This window comes from Opisthorchis viverrini (genome assembly GCF_000715545.1).
Source record: "Opisthorchis viverrini unplaced genomic scaffold opera_v5_162, whole genome shotgun sequence".
Classification (NCBI taxonomy): Eukaryota; Metazoa; Platyhelminthes; class Trematoda; order Opisthorchiida; family Opisthorchiidae; genus Opisthorchis; species Opisthorchis viverrini.
The window spans coordinates 329004-342674 of NW_008751818.1; the positions used below are offsets into that span (position 1 = coordinate 329004).

The 13671-nt window shown below is 44.8% G+C and overlaps 2 protein-coding genes across 2 annotated transcripts; one reads left to right on the top strand and one right to left on the bottom strand.

The window, feature by feature from the left end:
- Positions 1–216: 216 nt before the first annotated feature.
- On the top strand, positions 217–10642 carry T265_14227 (hypothetical protein; the record flags this gene model as incomplete). The annotated part of the gene is made up of 6 exons (XM_009172680.1): positions 217–345; positions 2626–2856; positions 5341–5712; positions 8867–9110; positions 9966–10133; positions 10332–10642. Coding segments are annotated over 6 exons (1455 nt in total), but the record flags the coding sequence as incomplete, so codon positions are not given.
- T265_07194 (hypothetical protein) lies at positions 7285–7605 on the bottom strand (the record flags this gene model as incomplete). Its single annotated transcript, XM_009172650.1, has 1 exon — positions 7285–7605. The coding sequence occupies one exon, from the start codon at positions 7603–7605 to the stop codon at positions 7285–7287; it is 321 nt and encodes a 106-aa protein (XP_009170914.1).
- Positions 10643–13671: the final 3029 nt, after the last annotated feature.

Sequence of the window (13671 nt, forward strand, 5' to 3'; positions counted from 1 at the left end):
TGATCCTTGCTTTGGAGGCACCTAGGTAAAGTTGGTGACATTTTGAAAACGTTGTTTTCAAAGTACACAAAGCTGCTAGACATGGAAGAGGCTGAGGGCTCGTTTGAAGCATTGACTGACACTTCAGGGTGTGGCCTTTTGTTAACGATGCCATAACGTTTTATTTGTTTGCCGTGGTTTGCTCACTGTCTCTTTCCCTACCTGCTCTCTTACTAGGATGTGAATGATGTGGCGCCTCGATTCTCGGACCCCAGTTACACCCTATTTGTGTCCGAACGTGAGCCGGTCGGCTTCTTTGTGCTCCAGCTACGCGCTACCGATCCGGATTCGGGCTATGGTGGACAGGTATGTTGAGGTGTCGAAGATTGTGCCTGTTACGAGTGTCTGTACGCATCAGTGATATTACGTTATGCAAAATCTGAACACTTATTTCCTACGTTTTCCAACATGGAAGGTTTGCACCACTGCTAAGTCCGTCGTTGTCGTGAGGCCTCTTATACAGACATATACAAGCCCCTTATACACTCATACTTGGATATGATTCATGCATCCTAAAACATGGGACTTTCTACAACTAGCCACTCCAGGGTATTCGAATTCGGCTTTTATTAATTGCACGCTAACTTGGAACAGGATAGCTGGGCGTACATTTTTATTCTGTAACTACATTTCACGTTGCGTACGTCAGATTTCAACAATCCCTACGGGTTAATTTTTGTCTGTCTGAAAGCTACATGGAATGCCTCCCATTTGGATAAAAGAGCCATTCACTTCCAGTCCAGATAAACAGATCTGGATGCAGCCAGCACATGGCAAGCTTAGCAAGAACGTCAGCATCCAAAGCCCATTGGGCGCATCAAGAATTCAGAGAGGAAGACCAAGTCGCAACACATATGCCAACGTATTGCGTTTGTCAATAATGAGGATAAATGCACCTTCATCCCGAAGAAGGGATACCGGTGGATAAGGATAAGAGAGAGAGAGAGTGCTTTCAATGGTGTTCGAAAGCATAGTCACGAACCGAAATGGGAGAGATGCCATCCAAACCAGGTGGTTTGAATGTGCTGAGTTCTGATAGGAAATGGCGAACATTCCTCTTGGTGATGAATGCATTTATCTTTGGCTTTATCGATCATCGATGACCATCTTTTACCTGCAGCATGCATAGATAAACCAGTGGGGAATGACTGCTTCCCTGATTTAAAAAGAATGGGGGATGATTTGGCTCGTACCGTCATACAGGGAGTTATTGGTTTTCTCGAAAAAATGAGGGATCCCAGGAAAAAGACCCTTTCAAGACTAATTCCATATCATCATAGTCAGGGGAAGGGTTGTGTGTGTGTGAGAGAGAGAGAGAAAGCGAACGGGAAAAAAAGAACTCGGCCACACAACCTGTAGGATCTGTGTGGAACGAAACCTGCGGAAGTCGAATTCGCCGGGAATGTGAACTTCCACATATGGGGCTGGAATGAAGTAGTCGCTCACAAGCTCTACTCAATAAAGAGAAACGCGGGGAAGCGTCATCCCCATTCATGGATCGATGAATGCAGTAAAAATATTGGTCGCATCGGGATAGTAGTTGAATGTACTTGGCACAACAGTTCAGGACATGTGGATGAGAAGCAGATGAGGAAAAATATGTTCAGCGGTACTCTTAAAGCCGAAGTAGAAACCTCATAGTTTGTTGATCATAGATAGTGGAGATCATCACTTTCAAACGTTTGGATCTCAGGGAGGAACAAAACAGCGAGAGGCGTTGGACCAATCTAATTTTGTATTTTAATCCATGGTTTTTACCTATTGGGCCTTAGATATCACGTGAAAAAGCGGAACTAGATATCCTTATAGTCTGCATCTCCATGTTTGTTTGGTGAGTGAAATAACGACCGTTTTGAGTAGCTCCCGTAAGTTTATTTCTTACTTGTCTGTTGTGCCAGGAGTTATCAATACTATTTTGACTTTGCTATTCTTCCAGCGTTTACAGAATCAGTTTAGCGACATTTCCTCTTTGTGTCAGATTTACTGATACCGAACGCATTGTTCCTCAAGCTGTTATGTCTTCTTAAAGATCTCCGCGTATGGGCCTTCGTTCCTGGGCAATTTGTGATTTAGTTTGACCGAATAACTTTGGCGTGAATCGGTAATTTTGCGTTAACATTCACTCATTTCATGGCTCGTTTTGCAAGTTACTAGTATATCAAGCAAAATGATATCGTGTTTTCCAAATTTCTCTTTACTGAAGTAAGATTTTTATTCAGGTTTGGAGCCAAGAAATATCCACTTTACTCCCCGAAATTGACTGGTTTTCCTGTATTTTACAGTTTTATCTCGGTACACATTTTCTCTTTCTTCCCCTTCCGAATCCATATTTGATTGTCCAGCTGACCGTACAGCTATTCGCATGATGTACCCTTCAGTCGTGATATTCATGAATGCTTGGCGTTCCCAACCATTTCTATCCGAACTTCTGAATACGCCTTGGTGGTATACGTTAATAAACTGATCCATCTTCCTCCTCCAATCTGGGGCTTTTTCCGTTGCATTATCCCCATGCTTTGTGCCTTTTTTATACCGATCGGTATCATGGCTTTCATTCGTTACATCGCATCTAAAAATTTCCAACAGATCACCTACAGTTTGGAGTCCCATCATTCTGGGGGCACCTCTCCCACACAGCTCACCAGGCATATATCGGATACATCACGGGAGTCCCTTTCCTACTTCGAGTGTGATGAGCATACTGGACAAATAACGCTGGCAAGAAGTTTAAATTATCAAAAATCTGCGGTCCATCAATTTTGGGCCGTTGCTACAGATCAAGGGGCCATACCTTTGAGCTCTCGTATCCCGATTACGGTAAGTCGACTAGCTCATGCTTATACCTTCGCGATATTCTCAAAGCTTTCTTTTTGTTTGCATTTGGGTAGAGCTCGCTCTTTCGCCTGATACATTATTCAGGCTTGTTATAATGGTCACGTTGCTTACCCGACCAGAACTCCTTTTTAATACTTAGGGCGTCCTCGATTCTGTTCTATGCTGCATTGTCCAACCATTATACTGTCAGATCTCAGTCCTTCGCTTCCACAACCACTGCAGGACCCGTCCAGGAGACTGCACCTTAGCCTGGTACGACAATTTATGCGTTTGCTTGGTATATAATGCTGTGGCATAATGGGGGTATATCTCCGCCACCATCCCAGTAGCTGACCAACGGCAAATGTTTTAATGAAGTGATGTTCTGGCTCACCGGATTTGAGTTGGAAAGTGCTTGATGACCTTGGTTCACTTGTAGTTTTTCAAACCAGATTTAATCACAATACAAATTAGCTTTCACCGCTTGGACGCAAACGAACAGCCGGTGTAGATGTTGCACCTTGGTGGAATCACAGTGCAACGATGTGTGAAAAGAGGCCTCTTGATCTGGGAACAATTCAGTTCCTTTCCTATCATTCGTCCATTCGAGCCTATATTCATGCGTTTCGCATTTTTTAATGGAAAGGTATTGGTTTCCCGCAGTAATTTCCTCACTTATTTTCAACTGTTTATCTGTAATCCGGTGTCTGACGTTCCGAACCTCTCAGGTTACTTTTGACTTGACAGGTTGCGTCTATTTCAACGGGTTGTCGGAAGTGGCATGGCGCGTTTCATTTTGTTAATTAATCTGACATTCACCCTTGGTCCTGTGTAGAATTTCCCCGAAATCCACACCCCTTTATCGCACAATCAAATCGGGATGTGCCGATTGAACTACAATATTAACTGTGATTTCAACAACACACGCCAAGCGCCTTTCATATGACCAGTGAAATTCTGCCCCGCATGATTGTACTCGAGTATGATTCACCAAGGCCCGTCATCGCTCCCGTCACGACCGCACACCAAGGCTGGAATCAGTGTTGCCTGTTTCCCTGCCTTGTTGGAATTGCGCTAGTGTTGTGTTGTTGTTTTATTTGTCAGTCAGTGGTGGTTTGTATTTGACGTGCGGACGGCGAATTGCTGAACATCATACAGCGCAGTCGGCACCTGAACTCACTATGTTGTTGGCTTCCGTTCTTCACTGATAAGCTGCAACTTCCTAGATTAATCAGGTTTATTCCGCTTGTATCGCTGTGCACAGGTAATTTGTCCCTGCGCATATGGCTAACGTATGCTTTTACGCTTCAGTTATTGGAGTCGGTATCGAATGTATGCTAGTTTACTTTGGTCTATGGCTGGTCGAAAATGTTACAAAGTTTGAAGCCGTTTGTGTTTTGTAATTTGTTGATCTTTTTGGGAACCCGTTTGCAAGATGCACTCAACCACGCGTGAAAGATGCACGCTTTGATGTTTTTCCTCTAATTTTTCTATCATTGGTGGTTTTTTCCTTCAGGGTTCATTGCTGGAAGACAATGTTAACTTTTATGCAAGGTGTAAAACAGCAGTCCCGATTGATTATTCTGAACTAGACGCCAGTGGCGAGCAGCATTTTGGGGGAATTCCATATTCCGAAACCACTGTCACCCCGTTCCTTATTCGTCTCAAGACTTTCTTTCCCATCTAAACCATTATATCCAAAACTTCACATCTCTCCTGCGGATACATGCCGCTAACGCCAATCTTTTTTGGACCTTTTCTACACCACACACTACTTGGTTTTTAATTCACATTCACCGGGAATGTAATAGCAGGTATAACCACGTAAGCCTCAGTGATTTTGTGTACATGTCCATTGTTGGTGCCCGCACAAATATATGTTGAAAGAATGCCCGGAAGGCCTGTACGGCTGTTTCATCCTTGTCAGAAATCACCATTACTACGCATCCTGCGAATTTCTAGGATGATTTCAACCCACACCCTGCCGGTTAGTTGTTGAATATCATTCCATTCGGCTAAGAGTGGCTGATCATCAGTGTGGTTACCACTGGCCCTTCAACCGAGCAGTTTGCGTAAGGTAATCGGGTTGCGAAGCTTTTAGAGTCGTCTGTTTATAACGGCTTCTAAACAGCTGTAAATCGCATCTAGGCTTTTCAGAATGGACAGTTCGGCAGGACCACTTTCTTCAACCCGTAGATATGTCAACAGCGATTAGTTCAACCGAGTATGCAATTTTTATATCAGGTCATCTTAATTCATACCTGTGTTCCCATTTTGTTATTCGGCTGGTCGAAATTCGCTCCAATCATATAATAATGAAAAATCGGCGTAAGCCTGCCAGGCCCATTCAGCTAGCCGGGCGATATGCTAGAAGCCGCGCAGTTCTGTCCGTCTTACTAAAGAGTGTGAACACTGACACCAGACTCCACATGCTTGGAACATCCTCGTCAACGCGATTGCATCTCTTTTTGCTCCCTTCTAATCCAGATACATGTGCTAGACTACAATGACAACGCGCCCCAATTCGATCAGTCGAATTATCAGCCCAATGTTGATGATGATGGTGAGCGATGCTCCTATCGGGTAAAACTGAACGAACGTGCTCCACCGGGAACATTCGTCACTCGCCTGCTAGCCACAGATCTGGACTCAAACGATACTCTTCGGTACCGATTGGTGGCCGATGAGACAAGACACTCGGAGTATTTCCGACTTGGGCATAATGACGGCATCCTGTACTGGGCTCCATTTCGAAAGCAAGACGGTAGAATCTCCTTTCCACATTTGCGTTCGAAAGCTGAACTCGGAAACACTCCCTCTGAGATAGTCGACATCCCACTGGATGCATTTCGGCTGAAGGTAACTTTATGGACGAATCTTTACCCATTTGGAATATCGAACTGTCGCATTTTTCATGGTTCTTCGCACTGGTTCTCCTAAGTTACTTCCCCTTTACAAACCTGCGCATTTGAGGTGTAACCTGTTTTCACGGTAATGTTCGCTAACTGATCCGACTTTGTCCAGTCGAGTAGGTTTAGTAAAGAGGATTCTAAGATTCTGTCAGTCATATCTGTCTCTTTGTGCTACTAGTAGCTGAAACTCACTCTGAGACGGAAGCAGCTTTTGCGGACACCCTTCATTTATGTTTCCCAGTCGGACTGTATTCCACCATTTCTATTTAGGGTAGTAAAAATTAGATATTTTTGAGCGTTGAACTAATTTGAATTAGCGAACGTCACGACTAGAGCGAGTGCCTTGAATTACCAAAACTTGCACAAAACTTTCCTCATAGGGAAGATTATCTGGATCAAGGTGCCTACCAAGCAGGCGCGTTCTGTGTGTGGGGTTCGGCCTCAAACCGCGAACATGGGCATATCTTTTTGAGTAATCGAATGACGTCCTTTTAACCGTGGCTATCAACCTGGCTTCTTTTTCCTTGTTTTTCTGTACTTATTATTCCACTGCTGAAGATAGCCTCCCGTGGTGTCCAAAGCATCATTTAGTAAATATCGATAGATTTATGAGGTGTTGTTTCGTCACAGTCCAACTAGGCTAAATGTTCCACCTCATTCCTACCTGTCTGAGTAGTCCGTCGGATCAGAATGTCACTAACGTGGTTTACTCAGTACCACTACACATTTCAATTCGCAAAGCGCAGCCCACACTGACATGCGAAATTCAACTGGGAAGAAGTGTCCGGATACTCGCCGATGAGAAGATTTATAGCCATATGCAAGGCGAATCAGACGAACTCCTACTAGGTGTGTGTCAGGGTTCAACAGCTCTCAGGTTGGCAGCATTCATTTCGACTCTCCGTACCGTGATTGTAGGTGATTCAGTATGGTGGACTTGTTTGGATAGTCTATTATCCCATAGTTGATGTTCGATCATCTCGTTTCGTCACAGTTCATTGGGAAGTCTGCTATGCAAATCTCAGATCCGCTGTGGTCGTTCTTTTTATCCGAGATTTTCCTGTTTTTTTTTTGTTTGAACGATAGAACACTTAGTTGCTAGTGCATTTTCGGTCTCGAAAAAAATTGCTTTGGAAACTGGTCTGCTATCCGAGCCGATGGTGATCCACAGTCCTAAAGTTTAACAGAATCTTCAAGGGGCCCGGAAAAAGTAGTTTGTTCTGAGGGTTGATCTCTTCCCACGGGAGGTTGTTGTACTACGAAGACACTCGGTTGGACATGTAGTCCCAGATGCATGTTGTTTACGCGCTAACGTTTACTTCACGCAATTCACTCAATTCGGCCTAAAAGAAGTTAAATTCCTCCAGTCACGGGTTTGAACGCAGATCATATAACTAACTTTTAGTGAACCAAGTTCAGTTCCCAACGGTTTTTTCTCCATTTCTTCTCTATGGTAAATCATCGTTTAACAAACCGCAATAGGTTTCCTGGCTCAGCGCCAACAATACCGTCCCAAAACTCATTGTATTGCATTGGAAACTTTGTCTTCTTCGTTCCTGACGGTTTGTGCATGTGCACATATTGTGCTGTTCGGTTCGACCCGTGTTCTTGAGCGTAGTTGGACGAGGTTCTGTGCGACCAGTACATCACTGTTGTAGCGCATACAGTGTAAACGGGGTGTTACATGATGTGGCTGTTTTCTGTCACCATTCCACGTTTTAGACAACAGTTGGGACAGCTTTCGGATGTATGTTCGTGTTTGTGGGTTTTCGCTATCGTGAGAGAGGACCAGACTTTTGTCCACACAGTGCTGCTTCTCATCAATCACGTTTGGCCGCATGTTGATTAGGATCACTGAGAATTTAGTTCGTGGTGTAGTTTTTTTAGCGGTTTTTTTGGTTATTTCCCGATATTGTTTCCACTGATCGCCTCGCCTCATTTCCTCTCTGTAATTAATAATGATATGATGATATGTGATTGTGACAGCCGCATTAGTTGCCGGTATTTTGGAAAATAGTGTATAAAGTCTATTCATTCAGTGCCTTATGAAGCCATTGATTTCTACTCCAGCACAAGGTGGAAAATTGTATTTTTGCATACAGTTGCCATAGTTGCAAAGTCACCGTTTGTCTAACCTACATATAGGCCCTGTTATTTTTCCCGATTGATTGTTAAAAATGTCGATTCTCTCTTGATTACTATCTGGAGCGTATATTTGAGGAGGCAGTTTCTACTGTTAGGTAGGTTTGAGCAGCGGGGAACACTTGTGTCAACGTGTTCATAAACTGCATGTCAGTCGGTAGGAGTTTCGATTGTCTTTCGTCCACACGTCCGTTGACAAGCCTTACGTACCCAGATTGGCTACCTTGGGATTGAGCCAGCCTTGCTGAGTCCAATTCGACGTTATTTCACAGGTCTCCTAGGTAGAGCACGGATTAGCTTACAACTCAGCAATGAAGCCGGACATGTTCTAATCCTCTGATTGTCTTCAAGTCCTCTACGAACCTTTCGCGAGGTGGGTTTTTAACGGGCGAGCACAGAATACTCTTATTTTCCTTAAGTTCAAAGTGTTTTTCAGGTTTGGTTGCCTTAGCCAAAGAATACGTCTCATAAAATGCATCCGTTTCATGTTGCCATTAGTGATTATTGTGGAATGTGGGCTTTTTGCCTTATTTAAATACAGAGATTTGCTTAGGTTATAACCATATTCCTTGTTTCTTACATATCGCGTGAGATTGAGTGAGACTAAACCATACGTGGAAGCCTTTGCGGCTTCCACTACCTATTCAGGGAAGAATTCTTAATTCGCGACTACTTGAAGTTACTTATTGTTTGCTTATGGTATCTTTCGTTTACATCCTCGGCTGTTCTACTCGTAAACGGCGCAACTTGTGGACATTTCAGCGTGATGTCACAAAGTCTGTTAGGAATGACGGGAACACGTATGTTAATGCGACACCATCTTACCGGACTGAATGAATTCTCTGTTAGCTTGTCAGCCGAACATGTTAGCTTGAACTAACTTCATTCGTCGAGCCTTCTAGGATGAGTGGATGATGTCCGGATAACGCTGTTTATGTTGCCTATCTATCATTGTCAAGGTTGAGGTGTCTGATCAACTCCACACGGCGTATTGTTTGGTACATGTCGAAATGGATGCTGTCAACTATGCTGCTCCCAGTTTTCCGCTGCCCAAACATGAAGTGTGGAATGTTTCGGAAGGCGCAACTCATTTGGGACGTATTCGACTCGCTACCGACCCAGATCGATCGAATTTCGGCAAAATTACGTATGCCCTCGTAGGTGGCCACGGACGAGAACATTTTCGCGTCGAGTCAACAACCGGTGGGTTTGCAATATAGAGAAAACGCATATTTCACCTACTGCACATTCGGATAGACACTAAACCGTTCAGTCGTTCCGATTGGGTTATTGAAGTAACGCTTGTGTAATATGGGTTTTTTGGGCGCAGTTGCTCTTGGAAATTCAGTTAAAGAACTTTCGTCCATAGTTGACGGGACATAATCGGTGCGCGGTCGAAGTACTACAATCGCCGTTTCAGACAGTATTATCGAAATTGCCAATGTTTATTCATATGTTATTCCTCGATTTTCTGTCCAGTTGAGTTAGATCACCGCCTGGTCTACTGTTGCGAACTTCGCTCATGAACTTTTACATGGGTCCAGCTACCAACCTCTAGAAGCCTCATTATCCCCTCAACGGCTCTGTCGTTAGGTAGTGTACTGATTGCCATGCACGCTACGTTTTCCACACTCTGTCCACGACTCTTTTTAGCTGCTTTAAGCAAAAGGGCAACTTATTGTGCTTACGTCATGGTGGATGTATGCGCTTCGAGGTTGAGCGGGCCTTAATGATGTCGGATTACGAGAGTTTAGGCGCGGGGACCTGACGCGAACTCGTCTAATCCATATAGATTCGACGTTGTCACTTGGAGTCGCCTCACATCCACTTTACGAACGCCCCACCTGGAGAGGATTTCCAGCCTTCCTCTTTGGGGCACGTTCCTTCCCTCGGCATCACTGTGGGTTTTCTAGTATGTCGCTCCTCTTCTAACTTGACGTTACAGGGATCTTATTACAACCGATTTAGACAGATCACTAGCATTTGCCTGTGGAACATCCCCTCACCTCTTCCTGTTGTCTTCCTACCTATCCTTTTTTCTGAATGCTCGATATACAGGCGACTTTTTCGCTTTGGAGATGTTGGATCGGGAAACTGTGAGCCACTATCGCTTACTAATTCGAGCCACGGATGGCGGAAAGCTGTTCGACTATATGACTCTTGATCTGAATATCCTGGATGTCAACGACAATCGTCCCCAGTTCACTCAATCCACTTACGAGGTGAGTACTGTTGCGTGTGTGGCTTTCCTTACCTTAGTTTATTATGAGCAGAAGGGATATGATTGGATCCAGAAAACCCTGGAAAACTGAAACGGTTCGTCACTCTCTGAATTCCTTTTTTGTGACTGTGAGTGTGAAGGCTACACCGCACACTGTTGGGACGCACTTAACGTCTTCTATAGCAAAGTGGTACTTTAACCAGTGCACCAAAATTGTGGCATTTCCCCATCTGCTGTGCGGCCTGAAAACTTGGGTCTCAAAGACGTTTCGTTTTCAAACACACCGGAATGTGTGGAATGTCTTGAATGGGTAGCTTTAGCCGTATTCCCTTATCAACCAAAGGTATTCTGGCGTCATATAGACGGCACTTTCATCGTGATGAAATTGGACAAGGTCAGTGGATTTTACAACAATCTGAATTACCTGGATCCACACGTCAAATTTAGTATGGAGATACAGTCAACTTCGGGCACAGTGGGTTTTTTAGTCTGCATGACACAAGGTCCGGGGTAAATGAAGACCACAGTATACGAGAGGCCAACGAACACAGGGGAAATTTTGAACTACTCGTCTGCCCATCCGAAATCATTGTTCGCTAGTATTGCCCCATCAATGTTTAGGCGCGTAAGAGCCCTGTGCACAGGGACATTGGAGGTCATTCGAAAGCTTCCAAAAACAGCTAACATAATAGTAGCGATCTGCACCGGTACAGTTGAAAATGAACAGTATCCGGGACTGTTACCAAATTAAGTGTAACGACTGACCTAAGGCCTATATAGGACAGACGGCCAGGGAACTTCACACCGGAATCGGGGAGTACAGTAGGAAAATAGACAGATCGCTCAGGAACGCAGGCGAATATGAAGCGTTATTGAGAGACTCGACAATGGCGGAACATGCACCGGAAACGGAATACAAAGTAGATTTAGAAAATGTTGAGGCTTTAAGGTGATGACTACGGCCCACGCCACAGAGACGGATGGCCAAGGCGTTGAAAATTTCCAAGCGTCCTCACTGTTAATAGAATCGAATTCGCGGAACTGGCAAGCCTGTGAAGAACGGTTTTGGATCAGTCGAGCTGACACGTGTTGGCGTGCGGTCATCAGAAGGAGGAGTAGTCATCATGTGAATTCCACTTGACCTCACCCCACAAAGACCAACGAAATCCACCAGTGGCACACGCGGCGAACCATAAGTTCCAGTTGAGTTAGATCACCGCCTGGTCTACTGTTGCGAACTTCGCTCATGAACTTTTACATGGGTCCAGCTACCAACCTCTAGAAGCCTCATTATCCCCTCAACGGCTCTGTCGTTAGGTAGTGTACTGATTGCCATGCACGCTACGTTTTCCACACTCTGTCCACGACTCTTTTTAGCTGCTTTAAGCAAAAGGGCAACTTATTGTGCTTACGTCATGGTGGATGTATGCGCTTCGAGGTTGAGCGGGCCTTAATGATGTCGGATTACGAGAGTTTAGGCGCGGGGACCTGACGCGAACTCGTCTAATCCATATAGATTCGACGTTGTCACTTGGAGTCGCCTCACATCCACTTTACGAACGCCCCACCTGGAGAGGATTTCCAGCCTTCCTCTTTGGGGCACGTTCCTTCCCTCGGCATCACTGTGGGTTTTCTAGTATGTCGCTCCTCTTCTAACTTGACGTTACAGGGATCTTATTACAACCGATTTAGACAGATCACTAGCATTTGCCTGTGGAACATCCCCTCACCTCTTCCTGTTGTCTTCCTACCTATCCTTTTTTCTGAATGCTCGATATACAGGCGACTTTTTCGCTTTGGAGATGTTGGATCGGGAAACTGTGAGCCACTATCGCTTACTAATTCGAGCCACGGATGGCGGAAAGCTGTTCGACTATATGACTCTTGATCTGAATATCCTGGATGTCAACGACAATCGTCCCCAGTTCACTCAATCCACTTACGAGGTGAGTACTGTTGCGTGTGTGGCTTTCCTTACCTTAGTTTATTATGAGCAGAAGGGATATGATTGGATCCAGAAAACCCTGGAAAACTGAAACGGTTCGTCACTCTCTGAATTCCTTTTTTGTGACTGTGAGTGTGAAGGCTACACCGCACACTGTTGGGACGCACTTAACGTCTTCTATAGCAAAGTGGTACTTTAACCAGTGCACCAAAATTGTGGCATTTCCCCATCTGCTGTGCGGCCTGAAAACTTGGGTCTCAAAGACGTTTCGTTTTCAAACACACCGGAATGTGTGGAATGTCTTGAATGGGTAGCTTTAGCCGTATTCCCTTATCAACCAAAGGTATTCTGGCGTCATATAGACGGCACTTTCATCGTGATGAAATTGGACAAGGTCAGTGGATTTTACAACAATCTGAATTACCTGGATCCACACGTCAAATCTAGTATGGAGATACAGTCAACTTCGGGCACAGTGGGTTTTTTAGTCTGCATGACACAAGGTCCGGGGTAAATGAAGACCACAGTATACGAGAGGCCAACGAACACAGGGGAAATTTTGAACTACTCGTCTGCCCATCCGAAATCATTGTTCGCTAGTATTGCCCCATCAATGTTTAGGCGCGTAAGAGCCCTGTGCACAGGGACATTGGAGGTCATTCGAAAGCTTCCAAAAACAGCTAACATAATAGTAGCGATCTGCACCGGTACAGTTGAAAATGAACAGTATCCGGGACTGTTACCAAATTAAGTGTAACGACTGACCTAAGGCCTATATAGGACAGACGGCCAGGGAACTTCACACCGGAATCGGGGAGTACAGTAGGAAAATAGACAGATCGCTCAGGAACGCAGGCGAATATGAAGCGTTATTGAGAGACTCGACAATGGCGGAACATGCACCGGAAACGGAATACAAAGTAGATTTAGAAAATGTTGAGGCTTTAAGGTGATGACTACGGCCCACGCCACAGAGACGGATGGCCAAGGCGTTGAAAATTTCCAAGCGTCCTCACTGTTAATAGAATCGAATTCGCGGAACTGGCAAGCCTGTGAAGAACGGTTTTGGATCAGTCGAGCTGACACGTGTTGGCGTGCGGTCATCAGAAGGAGGAGTAGTCATCATGTGAATTCCACTTGACCTCACCCCACAAAGACCAACGAAATCCACCAGTGGCACACGCGGCGAACCATAAGTTGAAGTGGAGGATTAAGGAACCAAACCTGGTCGGAACTAATTTGAAACCCCCAACCCATCAATGCAAGATTTTGTCAACTTGACTAACCTTTAATTGACAATCAACACTAGTCGGAAAGCGTCTTAGTGATTGGTTCTCCGTCTGCCTTAAAACCTGGCCAACTTGATCTCTCACTTGGTTTGATGAAGCTTTTGTATCTAAAGCGAAACGTTGCCCAAATAAAAAACTACTGGTTGTTTACCAAGTACTTCTGAAACACCGAAAGCCACCGAAACCAAGACTCTCGACAGTTATTTTCAGTCGTTCCGACGACATGAGGCTACGTGATCACACAGATCAGATGGGCCAAATGTCAGCCCTAATTGTGACAAATCGCGCAACCGCCCACAAAAAATTGAA